The sequence below is a fragment of the Cyprinodon tularosa genome, unplaced genomic scaffold (assembly GCF_016077235.1).
Source record: "Cyprinodon tularosa strain WSP-4 unplaced genomic scaffold, ASM1607723v1 ctg625, whole genome shotgun sequence".
In the NCBI taxonomy this organism is placed as follows: domain Eukaryota; kingdom Metazoa; phylum Chordata; class Actinopteri; order Cyprinodontiformes; family Cyprinodontidae; genus Cyprinodon; species Cyprinodon tularosa.
This window is the reverse complement of record NW_024039369.1, coordinates 75,777-103,504: the sequence shown is the minus strand read 5'-3', so window position 1 is coordinate 103,504 and position 27,728 is coordinate 75,777. Positions and strand designations below refer to the sequence as shown.

At 40.9% G+C, this 27,728-nt stretch overlaps 1 protein-coding gene across 1 annotated transcript in view; it reads right to left on the bottom strand.

Annotated features, from left to right (window-relative positions):
- The window catches only part of LOC119798465 (potassium voltage-gated channel subfamily A member 1), a 51,372-nt gene extending 30,932 nt beyond the window's left edge, over positions 1-20,440 (bottom strand). The window contains exon 1 of the mRNA XM_038307953.1: positions 17,814-20,440. Coding sequence (XP_038163881.1) covers positions 18,434-20,143 — 1,710 coding nt within the window. The 5' untranslated portion in view covers positions 20,144-20,440 and the 3' untranslated portion in view covers positions 17,814-18,433. The remainder of the gene's footprint in view (positions 1-17,813) is intronic.
- Between the last annotated feature and the right edge of the window lie 7,288 nt (positions 20,441-27,728).

The window sequence follows — 27,728 nt, the reverse complement described above, 5'->3', positions numbered from 1 at the left end:
CCTTAAATAAATGTTCCTACAGTAGCAGCCTTTTAAAATGGCCCCTCCCTGTCAAAGCTAGCCCAATGGCATCAAAATCCCCTCCAACTTCCAGCCCCTGGCCGCCTCCTGGAGGTGCATATTTTTTCCACTTTCTCTGAATTACAGGGTCTGACCAGGAGATATCGCTTCTCTTTAGATCTTAATGTTCCTATTCATGACATAAAGACTATTTTAGATGTTATAAAAGGAATTGTAAGGGACCAGCCAAGGACCCATTAAGGAATGTAGGGACATTTTGATTGGTTACTACTGTAATTGGACCTGCTGCATTCAAAAAAAGAAAATAGACATTCGGCGTCTTTTTACTCACGGATCAAAATCCTCTAAAATCACAGGTTAGGAATTTAATCTTAGCTATATTAACATCTTAACATTCATTTAAAAACAGCAAACACTAATCATTCATAAAGTATGATGCAAAACACAGATGAAAAGCTGCAGCCAACCACGTCGAAGCGTTGTTTCCTCCTGCTTTAAAAGCACCTGCAGTTTTTTGGGGGATGCTGTAAATGTTAAACGCTATCTCTGTGCTGTAAACATTGCTGTTCTGAAAGAAATCAGACATTCTGTATTCTGATAGTTTATATAAATATAGAAATGTCAAGATATTTTAATGTTTGTTCAGTGGGAAAGGACAAAAATGCAATTCTCTAAAAAAAACAAAGCTGTTTACTTTGCAAAGGTTGTGCAGAAAAACGGTTTGGGAAATGCAAAGAAAAAAGAAAAAACCTGAGCTCACTTTACAAAAAAATAGAAGAAATATCAGGGATGACAGATGTATGCGTTCATCTAGTCGGGTGTGTCTTATATATTTGCACATATTCATTAAAAGAATAGTGTAAATATTGTGAAATAATTTATAAATACTCAGTCAAAGCATGTCCAGTGCATATCCAGCAGACCGCAGTAAAAAATAAAACCCTGTTTTCTGTTTATTAACACGATCTAATGGTGCAGGAGTATTTCTTTTTTTTATTGTGGTGTAATTATAAGTTACCAACCACACTGACTAGAGGCTAAACTTTTCTTCCTCCTCTGTCATTCCTTTTCATGCATGACTCATCGTTCTACTTTAAAATGCCCTTCTGATCCATCCTGTCAGATGACGTTTTGTTTTAACTTTGAGAAATGGCCAGGACCTTGAATTAAGTTTATTAAAATATCCCAACAGTAATTGATTTTTCTCTCCATGTTTGATCACTTCATCGGCTTTATTTGTCACTAAAAAGCAGCGAGACCCGAATCAAACGTAGGTTCAAACTGCTTCCATCTGCTGGACTCTTTTCTTTGGTGTTCTTTTAAAAACACATCGTTTGTCCTGCTTTGAGTTGGAATGCTAATTTTATTTCTTATGTTTTAATATCTGTGACTTAGTGTTGAACTTAAATGAAATCCTCTAAAATCCCCATAGAATTTCTCTCCAAACTAAGACAGAGAAGTCAATGAATCGATTCACCTCTGATATCTGGACCAGCGTTGAAGTCTTGTTTATTTTTGATAATTTCTTTAATGCATTTTAGAAAACCTTTTGGACCAAAAACAGTCACACAACACTTTATCAGTGTGCTGGTGTTAAATAACTGAAAATATTAACATTTTGCATTTCCTCTAGTTTCCTTAGACTGTTCTTGACCTGCATTGTATAAAAAAAGTAGTAATCTTTAAACTTTTAGCGCATTCAAAATAGAAAAGACGTTTAAACTTAACCACATAAAAAATTTTACAGGCTAAATATTCAGATTTACTTTAGATTTAATAAAATTCTATTTCAGCTGTGGATTTTGTGTTTTTACTATTCATTTTTAATGCTTTTTTTTTAGATTAGATTCAACTTTATTTTCAGTGCACAGATACAAGGCAATGAGACGGGTTTTACTATAAAATGAATAAATAAAGTTTGGCCAGAAGCTATCTAAATTAAAGCGCAGTGGAAGGTAATTGCATATTACAGTTAAAGTACGTTACTGCAGATGTAAATGTAAACAATTGGTGCTGTGAATAAACAGTCGGCAATGCAAATATAAGCAGTCGGCAATGCAAATATAAGCAGTCGGCAATGCAAATATAAGCAGTCGGCAATGCAAATATAAGCAGTCGGCAATGCAAATATAAGCAGTCGGCAATGCAAATATAAGCTGTCGGCAATGCAAATATAAGCAGTCGGCAATGCAAATATACAGGTGCTGGTCATAAAATTAGAATATCATGAAAAAGTAGATTGATTTCAGTAATTCCATTTAAAAAGTGAAACTTGTATATTATATTCATACATTACATACAAACTCATATATTTCAGATGTTTATTTTGTTTAATTTTGATGATTACAAATGACAACAAATGAAAATCTCAAATTCATCATATCAGAAAATTAGAATATTACTGAAGACCAATAAAAACAAAGGATTTATAGAAATGTTGGCCAACTGAAAAGTATGAACATGAAAAGTATGAGCATGTACAGCACTCAGTATTTAGTTGGGCCTCCTTTGGCCTGTATTACTGCAGCAATGCGGCGTGGCATGGAGTCGATCAGTCTGTGGCACTGCTCAGGTGTTATGATAGCCCAGGTTGCTCTAATAGTGGCTTTTAGCTCTTCTGAATTGTTGGGTCTGGTGTATTGCATCTTCTTCTTCACAATACCCCATAGATTTTCTATGGGGTTAAGGTCAGGAGAGTTTGCTGGCCAATTAAGAACAGGGATACCATGGTCCTTCAACCAGGTACTGGTAGCTTTGGCACTGTGTGCAGGTGCCAAGTCCTGTTGGAAAATGAAATCTGCATCTCCAAAAAGTTGGTCAGCTGCAGGAAGCATGAAGTGCTCTAAAACTTCCTGGTATGTGGCTGCGTTGACCCTGGACCTCAGAAAACACAATGGACCAACACCAGCAGATGACATGGCACCCCAAACCATCACTGACTGTGGAAACTTTACACTGGACTTCAAGCAACGTGGATGAAGTGCCTCTCTTCTTTTCCTCCAGACTCTGGGACCTTGATTTCCAAAGGAAATGCAAAATTTACTTTCATCAGAGAACATGACTTTGGACCACTCACCAGCAGTCCAGTCCTGTTTCTCTTTAGCCCAGGCAAGACGCTTCTGACGCTGTCTGTGGTTCAAGAGTGGCTTGACACAAGGAATGCGACAGCAGAAACCCATGTCTTTCATACGTCTGTGTGTGGTGGTTCTTGAAGCACTCACTCCAGCTGCAGTCCACTCTTTGTGAATCTCCCCCACATTTTTGAATGGGTTTTGTTTCACAATCCTCTCCAGGGTGCGGTTATCTCTCTTGCTTGTACACTTTTTTCGACCACATCTTTTCCTTCCCTTCGCCTCTCTATTAATGTGCTTGGACACTGAGCTCTGTGAACAGCCAGCCTCTTTAGCGATGACCTTTTGTGTCTTGCCCTCCTTGTGCAAGGTGTCGATGGTCGTCTTTTGGACAACTGTCAAGTCAGCAGTCTTCCCCATGATTGTGTAGCCTATAGAACTAGACTGAAAGACCATTTAAAGGCTTTTGCAGGTGGTTTGAGTTAATTAGCTGATTAGAGTGTGGCACCAGGGGCCATCAATTTTGAACCTTTTCACAATATTCTAATTTTCTGATATGATGAATTTGAGATTTTCATTTGTTGTCATTTGTAATCATCAAAATTAAACAAAATAAACATCTGAAATATATGAGTTTGTATGTAATGTATGAATATAATATACAAGTTTCACTTTTTAAATGGAATTACTGAAATCAATCTACTTTTTCATGATATTCTAATTTTATGACCAGCACCTGTAAGCAGTCGGCAGTGCAAATATAAGCAGTCGGCAGTGCAAATATAAGCAGTCGGCAATGCAAATATAAGCAGTCGGCAGTGCAAATATAAGCAGTCGGCAGTGCAAATATAAGCAGTCGGCAGTGCAAATATAAGCAGTCGGCAGTGCAAATATAAGCAGTCGGCAGTGCAAATATAAGCAGTCGGCAATGCAAATATAAGCAGTCGGCAATGCAAATATAAGCAGTCGGCAGTGCAAATATAAGCAGTCGGCAGTGCAAATATAAGCAGTCGGCAGTGCAAATATAAGCTGTCGGCAGTGCAAATATAAGCAGTCGGCAATGCAAATATAAGCAGTCGGCAATGCAAATATAAGCAGTCGGCAGTGCAAATATAAGCTGTCGGCAGTGCAAATATAAGCAGTCGGCAATGCAAATATAAGCAGTCGGCAGTGCAAATATAAGCAGTCGGCAATGCAAATATAAGCAGTCGGCAGTGCAAATATAAGCAGTCGGCAATGCAAATATAAGCAGTCGGCAGTGCAAATATAAGCAGTCGGCAATGCAAATATAAGCAGTCGGCAGTGCAAATATAAGCAGTCGGCAATGCAAATATAAGCAGTCGGCAATGCAAATATAAGCAGTCGGCAGTGCAAATATAAGCAGTCGGCAATGCAAATATAAGCAGTCGGCAATGCAAATATAAGCAGTCGGCAGTGCAAATATAAGCAGTCGGCAGTGCAAATATAAGCAGTCGGCAATGCAAATATAAGCAGTCGGCAATGCAAATATAAGCAGTCGGCAGTGCAAATATAAGCAGTCGGCAATGCAAATATAAGCAGTCGGCAATGCAAATATAAGCAGTCGGCAATGCAAATATAAGCAGTCGGCAGTGCAAATATAAGCAGTCGGCAGTGCAAATCAATATTCATTTTAATATAATTGATCACATATGTTTTTTGGGTATAGAAAGTATTTAGAAGTTACGCTGCAGGGTTTGCACACCCCAGTCTTGCGGTCAGATTGAGCAGCGAGACTCCAACACCTCAGACGGCCTCCTGCAGCAGAGCTCTACCACAATCTGCAGACGCTAGACTTTTCCTGGTTGTCCTTTGCTTGAAGAAACTCGGTTATTAAAACCTATTTTAGATAGATCTGCAAAATACGATAAGGGATATCGCCACTGGCCCAAATAACCAGGTACTTGCCCCTGCACCATCTGTGGGCCAGTGGCATCGCTCTCTCTCTCCTGGAATAGGAGGTGGGTAGGTTCAGCAGGTTGTCCAATGGGCACCCCCCCCTTCACTGGTGTTTCGTTGATTTAAGCCGATGACACCTCAGAGGGGCTCAACGGTAGACCCACCCCCACTGAATGCCACCCAACTCTGTCTTCAGTTCTTCACTCAGAGCTTCGGTTCTGCCAGCGCAGCTCACGCTGCATCCAAACCCAGCGAGATGCCTCCTCCTCCCGCTTGGTGGCGTTGGCCACAAGCCGCTTCCTGGCCAGCCCTTCAGTTCCCAGCAGTCCAAGGGCTCTCCAAAGCGAGCAGCAAAGCCTCTGCAGCCCACCTCCACTGGGAGATTTCAGGTCTTCCATCCATTTTGCTGGCTCTCTAGGATGAGGGCTTGGTATTTATTGAGCTGACGCTCGTAGGCCTCCTCCATCCTCTCTTCCCAGGGGATAGTCAGCTCCATGAGCACCACCTGCTTGGTACCTTTAGACCACAGAACAATGTCTGGTCTCAGGCTAGTGTGGGCTATCACCTCAGGGAATTTAAGCTGCTTCTTCAGGTCCGCATCTCCCAGTCATTCGCTGTGGCCAGGACCCCCTCCCTCCAGCTGCTCCACGTTCTCCTGCCTCTCTTTGATATTTTTCACTATAATGATATCCATGGCTTTTCCACGTCTGTGGTGGCGTTCAGTTTGCACTACCAACCCATATAGGAGGAAATAAAAGAGGGCTCAAACGTTGCCAATCTAGCTACAGATCTAGTCTCTCTCTCATTCACAACTAAAATATTCTAGACATTAACAAACACAGAACTCCTTAAACATTGATTCCATTCAAATTCTGCATATTTTAGGTGGTTATACACAAATGAATGTGATTTTTTTTAGTAGTTATATGCTGTATCACATAGACTACACCACTGCTCCGGTGTCCAGATCTAAGGACAAACCTCTGGAAGATCCTGCAGCCAGTCTGTCCCCAAACATACTGGATAGATTCTGAAACCAGATCCAGATCTGTGCTTTTTTTGCAAAAATACATACAGAACGGATTGAAGGAGTTGCTGTTTAAAGAAAAATTATTCAGATGAATTTTTTGTCTCCTTGGTACCAAATATAAAATCCTGACAGATTAGCAGTAAACCAGGAAACATCCTAAATGAATCAGATTTTTAGTGTTTTATCAGTCACTGGGCCGCTCTCTGTTTATGCAGCTGCCAGCAGCAGACGGCTGCTCCTAATTTGAATCAGCAGCCGGTACACCGGATTACAAGGCAGCCGGATCTCTGCCAGAACTTCAGCGGCCTGGATGTCGTCCAGTCCTCCTGGAAAGTCAGGTTAGATCGGGCTAATTGATGCATCCTGCAGAGCGCGGCTATTTCATTTAGCTGCATTTAATGTGGGATATGTTGCTAATGTTGAAGAGCCTCAAATAATCTCAACATTTCAGTTTCATTGTTAAGTGGTAAAAGTAATTCTGCTCTTAATGAGGCAAACATTTAACTTGTCACCAAATGGCAAAAACAGCAACATCTGATGATGGAAGCAATAAATCAAATAAAATTACATTCTAAAACCTTTATTAATCATTTAATTTAAGGGCAAATGTAATTACCCCACTTTATTACTTAAGCAAAGAAATAAAAAAACAATTTATTAAACTTAAGTTTAAAACTAAAGGTTTTATTGTTACAAAATGATAACTTTGACTAGAAATACCGTAGGATTGCAGCAATTAGGTTCGTCAATAATGTCGATACTGTCCTGTCCTAGTCTGGGTTCTGTTAGGTTTTCTTTGGAGTGTTTAGTTTTCTTTTCTCCATGTTTTATAGTCCTAGTAATTTAATTAACATTTTGTTGTTATTTCCAGTCTTCCAGGTTTCTTTTTGTTGCTCTCTGCTGCCCTCTTGTGTTCTCCTTCTTCCCTAGCTCTTTCCCTCTCTTGTTCTGTGCACACCTGCTCCCAGTTTCCTCATTAGCCCCCTCGTTGTCTCAGTCTCCTTTAAAAGCCCTCTCTGTTCAGTTCCCCTTTGCTGGGTCCTCGTCAAACACCGCCTAACTTCGTCAAACTTCCTCGTTGTGACAGTGATTCCCCTAATGTCTCCATGGTTTCTGGTTCGTTTTTACTAGTTTTTATGTTTGATTCTTTTGGATTTTTGGACTCCTGGTTTCATGTTAGTTTGGACTAACATGAATCGTTATTGGATTTCTGGATAACCTGCCTTTGTTTTCAGTTTCCCTTTCATTAAATCTAAAGACATTCACCCCTGCCTTCCTGCCTCTGCTTTTGGGCCAACAATCCGTAACCAAATCCTGACAGAGACGTATCGGAAATCAAATGCGTTATCGGATATGATGCTAAGCTGGCGTACCATCCCCGCCAAGTATGAGTGTTAAAAGAATAATACTTTAGAAAACAAAAAAAAAATCTATATGATGTTATATTTGGGAGGTTTTCTTTTCTTGCTCTCATTTACACTTTTTTTTTTAAAGTAGCATATTTGATTCTAATGAAAAAGCATGTTTATGCTAAAATAGAAAAGGCAGAATTTTCAGAATAATATATATATTTTTTAAATCTTTATAACTGTTTTTTTTTATTAATCCTCATGATCAATATCTAGTTTGAAATTTTATTATCGGAACAACCCTAGCAGCATTTACACCAAAATGTCTAATAAATAGAATCCAGATAAACATATTTTCTTGTTAGGTAACTTAGCTCTAGCTAGAGCAATATACTGACAAATACTTCAGTGTTAATTATATACATACTTTTCACCGTTTTGACTACATTTTTGCTCTGAGTTGTTTGTTATTTCAGTGAATAACATGTTTCTGAGCTGGTCTACTCTTAATGATTAATCAATTTTAGATATTTAATTTTTCTACCTTTTATTTTATTTATCAATCTTTCTTTTCACGGGACAGAGAGGAGCTGCTGCTCAGTAAACAGAAGTCATGAGTATTTATCAGAAGATGCATATATCCAGTTAATTACCACTTTGTGCATTATTTTGAGATACAAACTTAACCCTTATCGTCCAAGTTACTGTTTCAATAACTTGGATATAAACACAACTTTGAAGCAAACAAGGCAAAATAATATCAATTCAGTTTATTTCTAAAGCATAATTTCACAACACATCTCATCTCAGGTCACTTTCCAGTTCACCAGATCATCCAGTTAAATTTATTCAAAGTTTTATACCTAAGGGAAACCAGCTGATTGCAGATGAAGCTACTATGAGAGGAATCATGAGGTCCCATGTTGTCTACAGAGTGTAACTGCTTCATAGAGTTCCACCAGTAATGTAATGTTGCCTACTGTGTGTGGTACGTTACCTACTGTAAATAAAGTGAAGAAGTTAGGTTAAAAAGTTTAATAACAAATTTAAAGTTAAAAAGCTTTAAAAAGTTAATAATCTAAGCTAAGTGTTTTGTCAGTGTTTTTCACAAATTTATTACAGAAGCGCCGATTTGATTTGTTTTTACCATTTTTGGAAAATATATTGGCCTTGATTATTGCCTTGATGATATATTTTTTCTGTTAAAAAAGAACAAAAGTCTTGTTCTTTCCTACAATAACCCCCTCAACTTGATATTTTGGAATTCAAATTGCCTAATAAAAGGCTAAAAAATGTGACATAGGCATTTTAAGCTTCCTGTACACTTTACAATTTTTGTTAATTGTTGCTCGCAGCTACAGCTCATACTGTACGAGAAAACTGCACGGTGTAAAAGTTCCCAGCTCACGATGTTTGTTCTCACGCCGTGTGACCCGACGCTCTGATGCGATCTACCTGCTCACGCTGTGCGTCTAAAAACCAGGTGGGACTCAGTTCCGCAGCGGCGCTACTCGGACTCATCTATCCGGAAGCCAAACCAGTAGAAGAGGAAAAAGATATCAGTGTCGATGCCTCCTGTTAAATATGAAGCTCACTAGAGTGAAACGCGCTGCCTTGGCAATTTATGCAATTTTTCTGAAAGCCCTAAAAAGAAAAGGCGACGACATATTTGGACAAAGACATGGCTGAGCTAACGTGGCTACTACGGTCTGTCAGTTTGACAGGAAGAACTCCATTTCGCTCATTGCCCCCCCACCATGCTGCTGGGTTTACCTCTGAGAGAAAGAAGAAGAAGTTAATCATTGTTTGCCCACTGAGTGATTTGCCCACGGCCACTTTACCACCGACTGAATTTCAAACATGTTTGATTTTCTATCGAGCTTTCGATTCCCAATCGGGGGGGGCGGTCATGAAAGGCTGTTTGCAGGCTGAAAGTGGGCCCGATCGACAAATTTTCAATTGACTGGAGAATCGGCCCGAAAAGGGAAAAAAAATCAGACAGTGGTTGCCCGGCAACCAAGAGTGGGACTGGTTTTCTTATAGTTAGCTATGTCCCGATACAACCTTTTAATTTCTGATCTGATATCCATATTACAGCTTTAAGAATCGCCTCATATGATATTAGCATGAAATAGACATACTTTAATTACCTCATTTGTACTGTAAAATGTTAGAAAAGGCTAAAAAAGATGTTACTAAAACAGAGAAGAAGTTCAGTAATAAAAGGTATGAGAACAACTGACCATTGTAATATTAAACAGTGAGTTACAGAAACCTTAAAAAGAAGCAGAGTTTTTCTATTAACATTAAAATATCGACGATTTTAGATGCCGGGTGATAGAATCTGATATGAGTTTTGTAGTAATATAGTAGTAATATTGGAGCGATATCTGATTTTTATATTGGATTGGGATAGTGAGTAACTTTGCTCCACACAATGGTGGAAAATAGGACTTTTCCCCTTGTTTCATAGTTGATTTAATTGGATCATCGTCACAACAACCAGAAAACAGGACAGGAAGAAACAATTATTAAGGAAAAATCAAAGGAGGGGAAATAGTGTTAATAATAATACAGATGAGGAGCCACAGAGAGGGAGTTATCATTAGCTTGTTGCTTAACACAAAGGTAATCTTTCTGAGCGCTAGGGAAGGTAGAACCTTCTTCACTGCTTAGTTTGCCATTAAGAGTCAAGAGAGACTCTAATGCATCTGGCTCCTCTCTTGACTTCAAATAACAGGAAGTTTGACCAAAGCAGCGTTTGTCAAAATCCACATTTTTTTAGGCTCATTTTCAGCTGATAGAAGCTCCACTTATGTAATTCGGAGACAACATCTGCGCTGTTAGTTCAGCTGTTGTTACACATCTGAGAGGAAAAGAGTCCCAGAGTGTTTTCCAGCGTCTTTCCTCTGAGATCTGGAGTATAGAGCCAGTTCACATGGGCTTACATGCAAAACCAGGCCTGCAGACACGACTGCTGTCATAGTTGACTTAAAAATGTTGGAAAGTCATCTTTTAATATCCTTAATATCAAGAACGGGTCAAAGCAGACTCTTCCTGCTGAGGAGACGGTCTTTAGGACTGCAGGGGGCGCTCCTAAAGACCTTCTATGACTCTGCTGTGGCATCAGCCATCATCTATGGATCTGTCTGTTGGAGCAGTTGCTTAACTTTAGCTGAGAGGAAGCAGCTGGATCAGCTGATCAGGAAGGCCAGCTCTGATTGGATGCCCTCTGGACTCGGTGCAGGAGGTGGGAAACAGACGGATCCTAACTAAATGAACATCTCTGTAGGATAATGCCCCCCCAATGCATGAAGCTGGTGCTGAACTGGACAGCTCCTAAAATGACAGACTGCTGCACCTTAAATGCACCAGGGAGCGTTATCACAGATCCTTCCTCCCAGCAGCTGGAAGACTGATTTTGTACAGTTTCTACCGCTTTCATTTTGCACATCTCTGATGTTGCTGCTATTTTCAAATTACTGTAAAAATGTCCATAGCAGTATATTGGTTATTTATTCCCTAGATGCACAGTATTTAAACTGTAAAAACACTGTACAGTACAGTATTTCATTATTATTATTTTTTAACTCTGTTATTTTTTCTTATTCTGTTATTTTTATACACTTTTTAATTTCCACATTTGTGTGACCACTTTTGCTAAAATCTTTTGCTGCTTTAATGCCACAATTTCCACATTGTGGGACAATAATTGGATTTTCTATTCTATTAAGAAAGAAGGTTAATCAGATCAAGCAGACATGAGGGAATCACTAAAGCTGAATATTCACATTAAAATAAACATTCTAGATTAAATATACAACTGTCAGTTTTAACGGCGCCAGGCCATAAAAATAAAGCATTGATTGAGGCTTTGGCTGTGATTTCATATGAAAATGAGAAAACAGAGGCTAACAGCGAGGGTACATGGATGGACAGGGCAGATTTTCATCCTACAGCTTCATGATCAGCCATGAAGCTGAAAGGTTGTTTTTTTTACGTAAAAAGCCGCCCATAGAGCTGAAAGTGGATTGATGACTTGATGAGTTAACGGGAACATTTATGTAATCTAACCGGATCCAGGCAGCGAGGGGACCTGGATGGCTCCCAGAAACTGACAGAAGTGTCCCTGAAAGGTTCAGGAGGAGGTGGAGGCAGCTGATGGATGATGACAGAAAGAGGAAAGCTGCCGAGATGATTAAGAGACAAATTAAACTGCAGGTTGACGTTTTTAGACAGATGAACAGCCTGACAGGGTGGTTTCATTCATTTCATCTAATTTATAGTCCTCCTATTTAAACAGTCATTTTCAGTGAACCAGGATATACTTTCTGATGAGGCTCGTCCTTCAGATTAAAAGCAGATTTCTAAAATAAAAAACCTTCAAGATGCCTTCAGCGTTTGATTAAGCTTAGATTTCTGGGTTAAGAATGCTTTTTAATACGAACAAAATAAATGTAATAAAATATATAAATAAGTAAGAAATACTCTAACTTCTTGAATGTTAGTGTATAAAACAGCACGCACCAATAAACCTTCTTAAAGGCTTTAGTCTCAGCTGCCATTTTACTTCTTACCCTGTTTATTCTACTTCAGTGGTAAAATTCAATCTGTTTATTTTACTAACTTTTAAACAACTTTTCACTTCAACTTTTTGATAAACCTACCAGTTAACCCCAGGAAAGTAATTTGTACGTTTTGGTAAAATACTATGATTCAGGAGGTTCCCCTGTAGGATCCAGCAAACCAACTTTCTAACTGATGCTAGTTTTCATAATGTTCTGTTAGATTAACGCTTTTGGATATTAAACTGAAATCTGCAGTAGAACCAGTTAGAGCAAAGTTCCTTATTATACATTTAGAATTGTAGGAAAGGAACCTGTAAGTTTGTACCAAGTTGTTCTTGGTAGGTTCCTTAGAAGTTCGTCTGTGAGGTTTGCAGAAGGTATCTACAGGTAGTTTTAGAAAGCACCTGGTAAGGTAAAGGAAAGTAAGCATTAGTTTCCATTAATATCTTATTAAATCTGAAGAAAGTCATCTCTATTTTCCGAAGAGAAGCAGTGCTTTGTTGAAAAGTTCATTCTGAAAAACTTACATGGAAATAAAAGAAAATCAGAAGAATTTTGTCTTTGGTAGGGAAGTGTATTGCATTCACCAAAGAAAAAAGAAAAATCAGAAAGCTCATCTCATAATTATGAGATTGGTATCCCGTAATTATGATATTTTATCTTGTAATTACGAGATTGGTTTCTCGCAACTATGAGATCCTGATCTCAAGATTATGAGATATTATCTTATAATTATGAGATAAAATCTCATAGTTATAAGATAATATGTTATATTTCGGAGATCCGGAAGGACAGTCATTGCTGAGCTACGCTACATGAAACGTGAACAATGAGTGGGGTTTTCGGATTTAATCTGATTTTATGTCCTTTTAGGTTTGTGAAACTGGGAAATACTGAGTTTCCTCATTGTAGATGAAATTAGTTTTAATTTGTCAGCACTGCGCGGTAAATCCTTATGATTGTTTAGGCGAAAATGCCCACTCTGACCTGCTGGAAGTCGCACTGTTCCTGCAGGAGCAATTGAACCAGCATAGGATGCTTTATGGTTATATATTAATGCATCTGAAATGCATTCCAGCTGGTTTGCTGGTTTGATAAAGAACTGTCCGCCGGTACCTTCTCAAAATCCTAGATCCTCCAGGAGAACAGCTGAGGCTTCAGAATCGTTTAAAACAACCAGGTCCCAACTTCATGCAGCACGTCGATTCACATGAAAAACTAAAACCAAATGGAATCTGTATTAATGGAGCTGTTGACAAGATAAGATCTCATAATTATGAGATAATATCTCGTAATTATGAGATAAGCTGTCTGATTTCTTTTTGTTTGGTGAATGCAACACGCCTCCGTACGTTGGCATGAAACATGGCGCTGAATTTAGCTTGATATGCATGAAAAGGAGCAAAGAACAGGTAGGTTTCCCCCCCAGGCCCTTAACTGGTGGTGGAGATGGATAAAGTTGGTCAGTCCAAAGACTGCTGGTTGGCGAGATGATGTGCTTGAGCTGTATGGAGAGATCCACTGCATGAGCTGATACTAGAGCTTCACTCAGGGACCTGGAAGATGGAAGTCCAGCTGGATAAAACAGGTAGAGAGAACCTGTCCACGATGAGCAAGCATGAAGCGATAGTGGAGAGGAAAAACTCCCCTTTGGGAAGAAACCTCTGGCAGAACCAGGCACAACATGGCGGTCTGCTGCCAGACCGGTTGAAATGAGACATGTTTGGTGCAGTGAGAGTCAGAATTCAACTCTGATGAAGCTTTATCTATGATGGTGGAGGAGGGGCTGGAGGGGGGTTGAATCTGGGTCATCTAAATTGAAGTCAGACATGTCGCAATCACTGCCTGCGCTTTGCGTAGCAGAAGGAGTTGTGGATTGGAGACCTTTTAAGATCAACTCTGGATGCTGGTTGGGCTTTCATGCAGGTGTGGTTCAAAGCTGATTAGCTGGTGTCGGAGGCATGAAGGCGAGTAATCAGTTCATTCAGTTGAACTTCCACCTAGGCTCCATTACTCTTAAGCAGCAGTAACCAATTAAAAATCAGCAGGGTCCGAATAAAGAAAATCATCAACCAGTAAAGATCTGGAGACATTTTTAATGATCTGTTACTTTAAACAGAATTTACCACTGAAATAAAATGAGGTGTTTATGCCTCCATGTTATTCTTTGAATTTGTAAATACAAAATATGAGAAATAGAAGATTTTTCCTTTTTAAAATCTAAATTTTAAAAGTAGAGAACAACAATCGTTCAGTTTGGTATAAAGACAATTTCCTGATTCCCATATTTTCTCAAACCCCTGAACTGATGGTTTGTTCTTTTCTTTCTTTTTTCTGTCTTAATGTTGGCAGTGGGCTTTAGGCTGCCCTGCAAGGCTTTAAACCTGGGTTTAACCGGAGACTAAGCCATTCTCAAGCACATATCAAGGAGCTCATTTTGAGCCTGGATCCAGATTTATTGTTGATTCTGTTCATGGTGGAGAATCCTGCTTCACAGCAGCAGGTTGAGCCAAACATCCTCTAAATGTTCAGGGTCATCTTTGAGCACGCCATTTCACTTTTCTTTCACCAGTTCACCGCAGTTCTTCCAGCAGTCCACACTTTCTCTGCTCTCTTTTTCTCATGGTCTTCTCCTTCTTTCCCATCGCCCGGCTTGCCACAGGTTTGCCTGCTGTGTCTAAAAGTAGCAGCAGCAGCAACCCAGACTGACAGCTCATTGGCTCATTTGGATCACGTGCAGCCTGGAGCCGGACGCTCCCCAGGGCTTTACCGTATTAACAGGAGAAGAGGAGCAAGAGAAGTTAGACACTGCAGTCGCACAACATGTGGTAATTTATTAATGTTTAAATCAGGTTGGGTCCAGATTAGCCAGCAGGTTGGGTCCGGATCACAGTCCGCTAATCTGGGACCTCTGCTGTAACGGTTCTGCTGAAGTAAGACAGGGTTCTAAAAGTTGCCCCATAAGTTCTTGTAAAGAAGCCAGAATGTTCCAAGTAAGATATCTTCATATCCGGGGAAGCCTGAATGTTCTGGAAAGTTTCTGTAAAAGTAGGTTTAATTGCCTGTTTTAACTGGCCGAAACACACATCTGTAATTGTAGGAGTAGTGACTGAATAAAGTGGACAATAAATCCGCTAACAGGCAAATCGTTTCTCTAAAATCTGTTAGAAGGAGGGAAACCAAAGAGCGGTATTGATTCTGAAGGCTTGGGTCCTAATGGAACAGATGCCGTCTGAAGCTGATTTCATTAAACAACTGGAGCCAGAGGTGCTTTGTTTTCTTTTTACTCGAGGATTTATATAAAAACCAGAGGTTTTCCCTTTTTTTATTTTTCCAGTTCAGTGTGAACGATGAAAACATCTCTTTAAATGATGAGAACTCAAATCCGTCAGCAGTTTGCTTCATTAAATGCTTCACAAATATCCAAAGCGTTCCGGGTTTCAAGGCGCTTCTGTGCCTGTTCGGAGCACTTGGAGGTCTCTGAGGACAAAAGTGCAGGAAGCTCCCATCTGCTGCGGGGAAAATGCTGCGACAGCTGACGGCTCGACGCGCCTGCAGAGTCCATCTGTCCTCTGCTGCGTCTCACTAAAGTGAAACGGGAAGAGCAAATCCACTTTCCACCTGCTGAACTTTGTCCAGTTCTAACAACCTTAAGAAGAGTCAGGGATAATAAACCGATTCTTTTGAGTGTTGTGGGGCCGCCATCTTGCTCAGGGTACCTGCCTGCATCTTAATGAGCCTAATTGTACATTTTAATTTGCAGCAGAATCTTTCTAACTTAAATTCAAGGAAAGAGAAGCAGAGCAAATCCCTTTAAAAGCATCAGATTGCCTGAGAAATTCATATTGTTTTGGTTTTCTGCATTCTTAAGTACGTCCCTTAATCGTCTCAAACCAATTTGTTTTGTATTTGTTTCACTTCCTTCATTTAAATACCATCATTGATAACAAGCTGGGGCATTTATACACCGCAGAGGACCTTAAGTCCAACTTTACAGACATATTTAGATGTAGTTTCATTAAAGGGTTTTAAACATCAAATCAAATTGATGCCTGAACTTTGACTAGGCCAGGCCACAATAGGGACATGAAGCAGCAAAGTAGCTCCTGATCACCATATCACCACTACCGTGTCTGATTGGTCCAATGATGTTTATTTATATACTCATGTATCATATACACAGCAAATCGTTTTTCAATAAAACCGAAAAAAAATTTTGTGAATTTTAGATGCGCGTTATTGTTATTTGTGGTCAAATGTTATCTTAACTCAGATTAATACACATCATCGCTACTAAAAATCTCTTTTTTCCACTTTGTTTCTCAGCGGAATAGCTTCAGATTGTGTAACATCTAAAGCTGAGCTAAAAACCTGTCGTTGATCACAGCGAATTATTGATTCCTATGTTCCTTTTATAATCGGATTGCTTTGAATATATTTCACTCTTAGAAAATGAAATAATCACTTTAAAAATGCATATTGTATTTACTCCAGTTGATATTCAAATGTATGGATGAAATCTGCCATTGGGCAGATATTTTTTGACTAATTAAGGATACTAATTAACTTAAAGGAAACTTAAATGAGACTGAACATAAGAGCATAATAACTTCCACCCAGAACTAAAAACAAGCACAGACTGTGGAAACATTTAACCAGAGAAATAAGAAAATAGATTTAAATCAACAAACATAGCAAACTTTTTTTTTTTTTTTTCATTTTGTAAATGATGGTGTTACTTTTTAAACTTCCTAATTTGATGTGATATTTTCTTTCTTGATCTCTGAATTTGAATTATTTTTGCCTTCCTGATGATTCTTGGATCTGCAGCTTTGCTCTTTGAGCCCCATCTTTTCTGACCGTGATCCCAAATTAATTAGCAAATAAAATAAAAGTGAAATTAAAAAATTCTCAGTTGGGCTTTGACTAGGCCGCTTTGTCACTCAAATATGCTGGATGACAGACGTGGTAACAGCAGACAGACACCGTTACTGAAATGAACCTCATCAGATATAAGATTTCCTTTTTTTTATTTTTTTATTATTGTAGTCTTGTATTTCATCTTATTTGTTTTTCTTCCTCTGTTTTCAAAATAAAACTGAGCACTTATTAATTTTTTGCTGAATATCTTTTCATAAAATTCTCCTCTTCTTTATTGGCACGCATCTTTTTTCAGCTGCATAATTTACAGCAAAAGGAACACCTGAAGTAGGTTAAATATAGCAGCTTTGAAAATTAAAGCCACTTTGTTTTTATATTTTGATATAAAAATTTTTAGTTTTTACATTTTTTATTTGAAATCATAAAATCGGACGCAGCCTCTAACAACTTCTCTTCCAGGATAGCAAGGTTTACTATCAATGCAGCATCTAATTACATTAACTCTTCATCCTGAAGATCATCCCCACATCATGATAGTGCCACCACCATGCTCCATTGTTGTGGGAACTTAACATTCAGGTTGATACGTAGAGTTTGTTTCAAGGCTATTTTAAAAAAAAATGTCCTCTGCATGTTTGCCCCCCCCCCCACACACACAAGGGTTGAGATAAATATGATAAAATTATGACTTTTTTTCTTTCTTCTCTTCCATAAAGTCCAGATTTAGTCTTTAATAAGCTTTTATTTATTCTATTCTAAGGAGCTTAAATGACAGAGGTTTGGCAAATGCTACATTTTTTACATCATTTTTATTTAGATGCATTTCATGCTTATTATGTTTCAAACACCAAATCAAGTTGTATCGATTCAAAGGAAAACCTGAAATTCCTGTAATTAGGATTATTCCTGAAGAAGCAGCGAACATGTTAGAACCAACAGTTTAGATTAAATAAGAAGGTTAGAGTTTAGGACTAACCTGTCAGAGTTTGTTGCTCCTGATGCTCTCTGCTTGTCTCTTCTTGGCTTTTCTTTATTTTTTCTTATTTTATGTCCTTTTTTCCCCTTAGAAATAAAACAGTTCTTTAGAATAAATGGATCGTAAACAACAAGGCTGAGGTCCACTCCCAGAAAACCAAACAAAAAAAGTAATCTTTTCCATAAAACGTGTCTGCATCTCAAAAATAGACTTCCTTCCTTCAAAAAAGAGAAAAAACACCAAATCCTTAAATCTCCATCCTGATGTGGGGAATATGTACACATCTGCTTGGTGTAAACATCATGACTAAGTGTAGGAAGGAATAAAGTATTTTTTTTTTCTTTCACTCTTCCTACATTATGTACACAGAGTGTGGTTAATCCTCCGCCATGTCCAGTAATTATCCCGAGTCCTGATTGTCCCTGATTATCCTCTGCAGAGGCCTGATGTCCCATTTCCCACTAATTCATCCTGCAGCCCGCAGAGTTCATGGATGTCCTCCTGCGGGGTTAAAGGGCCGCTCTGCTGCATGCATGCACTGATGGGTGTGGGATTAAAGTGTGGGTTTCAGTTTGAACTGCAGGACTTCATGAATCAGACCGAGTCTGGGTCCTGCAGGGCTACAGGTCCGTCTCCCGGGTGTCCAGGCAGAACGCGTAAAGGGATTTCTTGAAGTCCGAGCTGCTGTTGGCTTTAATGTTCGCCTTCTCCACCGACGCGCCGTCAGCCGCGCTCTTCTCCACATCCTGAGACTTCACCGAGGATCTGCTGCCTTTGCGCTTCACCTCCGGGCTCTCCGGGGCCCCGCTGGGCTCGTCCTTCAGGCTGGACTGGTCCTGGTCCGTCTCCCGGTGGTAGAAGTAGTTGAAGTTGGACACGATGACCGGAACCGGCAGCGCGATGGTCAGCACGCCGGCGATGGCGCACAGGGAGCCCACGATCTTCCCCCCGACCGTCACCGGCCGCATATCGCCGTAGCCCACCGTTGTCATGGTGACCACGGCCCACCAGAAGGCGTCCGGGATGCTGGAGAAGTGGGACTCGGGCTCGTCCGCCTCTGCAAAGTACACGGCGCTGGAGAAGAGGATGACCCCGATGAAGAGGAAGAAGATGAGCAGCCCCAGCTCCCGCATGCTGGCCTTGAGGGTCTGACCCAGGATCTGCAGCCCCTTGGAGTGCCTGGAGAGCTTAAAGATCCGGAAGACCCGGACCAGGCGGATGACCCGGAGGATGGCCAGGGACATGGCCTGCTGGCCGTTCTGGTGCTCCTGGCCCTGCTGCTCCGCCAGCTCCGTGCCCACCGTGATGAAGTAAGGCATGATGGACATGATGTCGATGATGTTCATGATGGTCTTGGAGAACTCGGACTTGCTGGGGCAGGCGAAGAAGCGGACGATCAGCTCAAAGGTGAACCAGATGACGCAGGTGGTCTCCACGATGAAGAAAGGGTCGGTGATGTTGAGGGAGGGCCGCGGCGCGGTGCTGTTGTCCAGCCGGCTGCTCACCGCCAGCTCCCGCTCGTCCCGGAACTCTGGCAGCGTCTCCAAGCAGAAGGTTATGATGGAGATGGTGATGACGATGACGGACACGATGGCGATGCCCCGCGCCGGGCTGGAGCTCTCCGGGTACTCGAAGATGAGCCAGACCTGCTTCTGGAACTCATTCTGCGGCAGCGGCTTCTCCTCCTCCTTGATGAAGCCCTCATCCTCCCTGAACCTCTCCATGGCCTCCTCTCCCAGCTGGTAGAACCGGATCTCATCCGCGAACACGTCGATGGAAACGTTGACGGGTCTGCGGATCTTCCCCCCGGACTGGTAGAAGTAAAGGATCCCGTCAAAGCTGGGCCTGTTGCGGTCGAAGAAGTACTCGTTCCGGAGCGGGTCGAAGTACTTGATCCTCTTGGCCGGGTCTCCCAGCAGAGTGTCCGGGAACTGGTTCAAAGTGCCCAGCTGGGTCTCATACCTGAGCCCGGCTATGTTGATGAGAACCCTTTCGTTGCTCCCCGTGTCCATGTCCATGTCCAGCATGTCCTCATCGAACAGGTGGGGACTGTGGTCCGCGCGTAAAAGCGCATCCATGGCGTTCTCGCTGCAGCTCAGAGTGTTGTTCATGTCGTTGATCTTCCAGGGGCTGCGCAGCTGCTGCTGCTGCTGCTGCTGGGGGCTCCCCCGGGTGTTCAGCTCCTTACCGAACTCCTCTCCCAGTCCACTTTGAACGAACCCCGGCTGAGGGACCTCCAGCGCGTTCCTGCAGCTCTCCTCGGCATTGCTGCCTCCGCCGCCGCTCCCCTTAGCGCCGCCGCTCTCAAAACTCACCAAGGCTATCTCCATCCCGCCGCCATCAACGGTTAACCGCGGAGAAACAGCGGAGACTTGTTGAGCGGCGGCGCGCACATCCTCCCGGCAGGACGGAGATGGAGACGGAGCTGAATCACAGCCGTGGCTCCTCTCTGCGGGGAGGCATGTGTTGCTTTCTCAGGGGAAAGTCACCTCTAACCCCGCAGGAGGAGGAGAGAAAAAAGAAAACTGGGATGAAAGAGAGATGCTTGGGAAAATGTTCCTGCGCGGTTGAAGCGTTCAGCCGCCGCTGAAAATCTCTCTGGATGAGACACGATCCGTCCACCCTCCTCTTCCCCATCTCTCTCTCTCCCTCCCTCTCTCTCTCCCTCCCTCCCTCTCTCTCTCTCTCTCCCTCCCTCTCTCCCTCTCTCTCTCTCTCTGGGAGTGAAGACTCGACCTTTGGTGCGCAATGACCATTTTCATGATCCAAGAACATCTGTCCGCCTTCTCTCAGCATTGATCCACATCTTTTTTGAAATCAGCCTCATGGGATTAAAAATGACTTCAAAGTTGTTGTTTTGCTTCTTCTGTTGCTCAGATAAAAATCTGCGGATCCTTTACCTATTTACTAATCACACCCAGTTTGTTCATGGCTAATTTACACCTTTCATTAATATTCACCTACAAAATAAACCTTTTTAAAAATATGAAACTGATGAAGTTTCTCAGTCATCCAGGTCATAGCCATTCTGTAAAAGTTAAAAAAATATCCACTGGACTTGGTTTCCAAGATTTGAAGAGATGGCAAAACGTCTTCAAATCTTGGCAACCAAGTCCAATGGATATTTTTTGAACTTTTATGGAATTAACAAAATGTTAATTTTACATCTCTTTGCATTTGATGAACGAGACTGAAGATGTTTTATTGTTATCTCACTTTTATCTCCTCTTTCTTTCATCTTTTCTCCTTTTTTCCTGTTTTTCCTTTCCTGTTCTACCTGCATTGCAGTGTCCATATAATCTGTAAAATTCCATGCATAATTATAATAAAGCAATTTCTATGCATGAATCAAGTGTAAAATATGGCGATAGCCGTACTGCTCCACTTGTGAAAGTAAAACCATTTGGGCTCTTTTTTGGGATCAATACAATTATTCTTATTGCCACATCGCCAGACAGGACACTGTTAAAAAAACAAAAAACAAATTGAAAGTAAAATGTCTGGATCGTTACAAACGACATGAGGCGCACCACTGATAAAATGTCATCAAAATCCGTGTATAACTTTTCAAGTAATCCTGCTAACAAACCAGCCAGACTCTCTCTGTTGGCCTTTTTGTATTTTTGTCTCTAGTATAATACTTGATAGCCTGGGTGCCATTCCGAACTTAGTCCCGCCCACAAGGTTTGAGGTCGGGAAGTTCGGTCTGGCTCTGCTCCATGATTGCCCACTCTCTGGTGATCCAATCAAATTGTCAGGGCGGGCTTTATACGATGATGGACAGATGATCAACAGTAACGTAATCAACCACGTGACCAAAGCGCGCTTGGGTGACAACAACAATGGCTGCCGCTGGAGAGTTGAGGTGAGTAGATTCTGCTATTAGGTCTGTTCTAGAAGATATCGACAGCAAATTAATTTTAAAAGAGGAACAGAGAAACGCCATCAAGGCTCATCTTCTTATTCTAGGCCTGAAACTGCACGCTTTGATTTTTGTTGACAACAACTATGCGTGGCTTAACATACGTCACGCACTCCGTTGCTCTTATTGGTTGTAGGTCTATCCAATTGAGTGCAGAGGCATTTTTTTTCCTGGTTCGTTCGAAACACGCCCCATAATCACAGCTCTATGGAGCAGCATCAGACTCATTCTGACTAGAATTGAGTAGGACGACGTCAGGCTAATTACTTGATGCTGAAACTGTCAATATTCACTGCTGCCATCCACTGGTTTGTTTGGGAGCCTATTGCTCTGCCAAATACCCCCTTTAAACAATGTTAAAAAATCCTTTAATAAATTCCTGTATCTGAATCTTAATCTGGCTGATTACCAAAATTTAACGGATTGTTCCCTGACATGTCATGGAAGGAAGTACTTGTTTCAGATAAAAGTGCTTGTTTGATGGAACCAAATCATGCATTCCACAAAGGGAACCTTATACCTACTGTGAGGCATGAAGGTGGAAGTCTCATGGTTTCTGTTTGCTCACCATCACAGAAGCATCATGAAATCTACCATAATATGTGAGACTATTTGTAAAAGGAATCCGTCTTTAAATGCATCCTGTGTGGGCTTAAAAAGCTGCTACCCAAGTCATGACCTCTTTTATTCCTGCTTCCTTGTTGCCTTTGTGTCCACCTCTCATCTGTGGCAGAAAGTCCGGGCCCCGGGGTCACACTTTGCGCTCTGTCCCAATGTTCCCATCCTTCTTGCTTTGAGAATGATGAAAGACCCTCTGTTCTCTGCAATAAAACAAACTGCTTTCATCCCTCGCCCGTATTTAAAGTAACTTTACCGCTGAGTTCATCAGGATACGCTCACCGCCCTCTATAGTAGGTTCACCTGTTCAGTTGCTCGGAAACACAAATCCCATTGCAGCTACTCAATGCATTTAGGCATCTAAACCATTTGCTGAAATAGGGAAATGTAGTTTGAAAATTTAAAAATCTGGAATACTCCTTTGCAGATCTCTCTCGGTTTAATGGTTTGGAAGAAAGCACAATGGTTGTACTGGTTTCAAGTGACAGGAACACAATCATAGCCTGGATAATCACCTTTTACAACCACATTATGTGGAGGATCATCTCTGAATTTAAAACATGTAGATCTTGAGGTAAATGTGCCAGAGCGCCGCCAAGTTAAGAACAGGAATAAGAAATTACCATTTACGTATATAGTATCGTTAAAAAGCAAGAAAGTCTGGGTGCGTCCTGCTTTGTATCAACCGTGGAGGCTGTTAATGGTGGAGTAAAGGTGTGGGGACAAAATCTGACCATATTTTAAAACCTCAGACCAGAGGTGGGGAATTTGCAGTCAACAAGTCATCTCTATGTCACGTATTGGTTCTGCCCGACCACTGAACCAGGTGAGTCCAATCTGATTTAATCTGTGCAGATTGGACTACCTTAATGTGTTACTGACCCTGTCTACCTTGTTATGATGGCAGCAGGATAATGCACCATAGTACAAAGTTTAAATCCTCTCCAAAAAGTTTCACAAATGAGAGAGGGTCATTGTGTTTATCTAAGGCAGGGCATACACTGTACGATATTGTCAATCGTTGTACTCAGCTACAGCTCAAATTCTATTACGAAGCCACACGGTTTAAAAGTCCACAGCTCACAATGTATATTCTTACACAGTACAGCCCGACTATCTGATGCGATCTAACTGCTCACACTGTATGTCCAGACACTACACATCGGACTAAGCACCAAGATTTGGCTCTGATCTGACTTGGTAGTCTGGAAGAACAACAACTCCCTTGTTTGCACAGGGGCAGTGCACGAGATTCTGGTGAATTGGCTCATAGACGCTCGTGGCTCTGTTTTAACAGCAGGATTTGGCCACAATCACCTCACGTCAGACATGGGCAATGTGGAGTCAACAAGTCATCTCCATGTCATGTATTGGTTCTACCCAGCAACTGAAGCAGGTGAGTCCAATCTTCACCATGAATTAACCTGTGCAGATTGGACTCACCTGGTTAATTGGCTGGGTAGATTAAATACATGACATGGAGATGACTTGTTGACTCTGCATTGCCCATGTCTGCCTCACGTGGACCGACTGAATTTCAAACTTACAATTCCTTATTGGGAGGTGGTTGTAAGAGAAAAGGGCAGCGACTCTTACAGCAAATGCCCGGCTTAACTTCCACAGTAACCAGATCACAATCTAAGAGAGCATATTTTGGGTTTAATGCAAAGAGAAAAAAATCAGCAGCAATTTCATGATGCCATAATGTCCGTATGGACCAATATCTTTAAGGAATGTTTTTGGTACTTTTTTGAATCAGCCACCGGGATGTAAGACAATTATAAAGGTATCTATCCCAGTGCTAACCCACTGTAGGTGGGAGGGTTGGGTACTCAAAGTACAGATATTGTTCTCCATCAAAAATAAGAACCAAGATTGTTTATCTAATGATGGAAACAAGTTGAGATTTTCACACTAGCTATGGAGGGTTTATTGGAGGCAAGACGTCTACCTCCTTGCTTCTACCCGCTATAAACAGAAAAGATAAAGTATAATTGTGTCTCCCCTTAAAGAAGCTAACAGATGAAACAATGGTTCTGCTCCCTTATTCCTCCCAACTTCAGTCTTTATGATGCAGACACAATTTACAGTATGTTTTCAGAAACATTCAACTATACATAAAGATCGTCTATCCGACCACCGAATGCTCAACATCCGTCTGCTTTAGTCATGATCTATTTGTCATGACCTTGGTTGAGATTTAGAACACAGAAGAATCAAGCAGTGCCTGAATAACTGCAGACAGGATGGTTTTCTAATGACTTCAAATTGTGTTTTTTTAGGTTGGGGCTCAATCTTTGGGCACCACACTCTAGCTATTGTCATGTGAGGCTAGAATCTATCCTCAAAATATATATTTTATGACAGAAACACATCTGGAAGGCCTAGAAAACATTTGTTAAGACCTCTAGAAATCTACAAATGAATAGATCTAACAATAGATATTTATGTTAACAATTTTAGTACACCTCCGGGAGGATCCACCACAGCCCTTCAATCGAACTGAGGTCTGGACTTTGACTAGGCCGCCATAAGTGTGCCATTTGTCTTTGCTGTTGTTGAATATGCTGCGGTGTTTTGTTTGATTTTCTTTACGATCAGTTTGTTTGGGCCAAGCCTTAGGCGGCCTCACATGACTCTGCCATATGTTGGTGCACAGAGAAGTGACCAGGGGTGACTTTGAGGTAAAACAAACCCAAGCCGTCACTTTCTCCATACTAAGATTTACAAGGTTGCATCAGGATGATTCAACCTGATGCAACCTTTCTATGATGTGTTGCTCTATAAGCAAGGGGAGAAGGTCTCTGTTTTTGCTCTTCCAAACAAACCATATTGAATGAATCTTCCTCTTATCCCCCAAATCACAACTTTCAACATGTAAAGGCATCATCATCTGATTTTTAGCTGATCTTTAGTTAAAACCTGTTGAAAAACCCGGAGGTTAAAAGTGATTTTTTTTTTCTTGTCTTGCCTTCTTTGAACCAGAAAAGCACATGCTTTTAGTCCTCCTTCTCGATTAAAGTCATTCCTCAAAAGGTGCTAGCATTAGCCCGTGCTAACATTAGCCCGTTCCATCAAAAAGTGCCATTCCAACAATGAGGAACTCATCTGCAGACAGTTGGTCAATAACACTGCTTGTATAACGTTGTACTGTAAATATATAACTGGTAATGTTGCTAATGCTATGAACACACAAAGGTCAAATTCTTGTTCATGGCCTTTCAAGAACAAAAGGATATGTGAAGGGGTTAAAATTAGGTATATACTAAGGCTTATATTTGTTCCTTTCTGATAGACTTTCAACTTCCAGCTTCTTTCTTGGAGGGTTGAGCTAATCTTTGGATTCATAGAAGTAGCCAAGATGTAGCTTTTCCCTTTTTGCTTAATCTTTATTTAAATAAAAACAGAGCTTGGGTTACCCTTTAACTGAGGGCTTATCTTAACGTACCGCTAGCTTAAAATGTATTGTTTTTCCTGTAAAGGACACAAGCACGCAGACACACGCTGGCAGCTCGTTCAGTGGTCTCTAAAAGCAGGGAAGGTGACCTATTTAAAAGGTTACTTTCTTCGCCCCCTGGCTGGATTAGAAAACAAAGCACATGCACTAAATTTATCCTGTTCCTTATCTGATGCTGTAGCATCATCACGATAAGAAATATGTGCATCTTCCCGCCCCTGGATTAAATGCACTCCCCTCAGACTGCCGCAGCCATGAATAATGAGTCGTCATCATCCATCCATCTCACTGTGTGACTGGCCACTGGCAACGCAGCGATTTCACGCACTGGATACGGCCATTAGGGCGCTTTTACAATAAACTTCATGAAGTTTGTCATGCGGATAACGACAGAGCAGAGCTTGTGAAACTGGAGTTTCATGGCTTTAGGTACAAAATCAGTTTAGAGAAGATGAAAGGAGACATTAGAACAGGAGAAAAAGCCAAATTTCCAGCTCAAAGACGAAGAGACTCCTGTGATATGAATTCATTCTTCCAGTTTCAATTAAAGCATTTAATTCTTATATTGAAAATAAAGATTTGCTGCCTATTTGGAACCCTGACCGATCTCGCTAGGTTTACAGGTATGGAAGATGGAAAAAAAATTCAAAGCCAGTTTGTGCAGTGTAGGGTAAAAAAGAAAAGAGCAATAGCAAAAAGAGAAAGAGGAACATGCAGTAAACAGCAGCTGTGTTATTGTGAGTTGGATGGAATTTATTTTGATTAATATTCATTTTTTATAGTATTCATTTCTACAGTTCCATGTGTTAAAAATGTGGGCACCATTTTCCAGAAATCATAACATATTGCGGGGACCAATGACTGGTCCTAAACCTTAAAAGTGTCACGATTTGTTTGTGGATTGAGGACCCAAAAGAAGAGGCAGGCAGGCAGAGTCCAAACAAACAGGCAACCAAGAATCCCAAATCCAAAAATGAAAACAAAGTCCAAACAAACAAGAAACCAGTAATCCAAAATTCAAAGCATGAAAAATAAGTAAAAACGAACCAGAAACCATGGCGTCATCAGGGGAATTACAGTAACCAGGAGGAAGGCTCAGAGAGACGAGTTGGAGGAAGATTGAAGAAGTAAGACGAGGACCCAGCAAAGAGGAACTGAAGGAGAATGAGACAAAGAGGGGGCTAATGAGCAGATTGGGAACAGATGAGCACAGAGAAGAAACAAAATAGGAGCTAGGGAAAAAGGAGAACACAAGAGGGCAGCAGAGGGCAACAAATGAAAAACCTGGAAGACTGGAAATAACTAGAAAACACAACAACATAATAATTAAACCACTAAGACTATAAAACATGGAGCAAAGTAAAACTAAACACTCAAAAGAAAACATAACAGAACCAAGACTGAGACAGTAACTAAGAATTAACCAGAGAACACAGAAAAAATAAAAATAAAACCACTAACAATAGAAAACAAGGAGTAAAGCAAAACGGAACATCAAAAGAAAAACATCACAGAAACAGAAACCTAACAAAAAGCTCAACTTAGACAGTTAGAAGTCTCTTGCACTGCAGTTTTTAGATAAAAGCAAACAGAACTTCCATTTTAAAATATGTAGGTAATATGTTACCCCTGCAAGATATTGTTTGGTATCTGTGTTGCGTCTTTATGCTTAGGTTTATTGCAATCTCAGACTCATACTGCTTTGGATAAAATATGAAATCTGATTTTTTCCCCCCATCCTCTTACCTTGTGATCCTTATCTTTTTTGTTTCTCTTAAGGTAAGGGCAGCGCCTTTAACATCAGTAAGGCCTCAGAAACCGTGTCCTCCAATCTTTTCTTGGATGGGCTGTGCCAATACTGAAAATTCGCCCAAGCTGCTCCAGGCTGGACGACAAATGAAGCAACCATTGAACCATT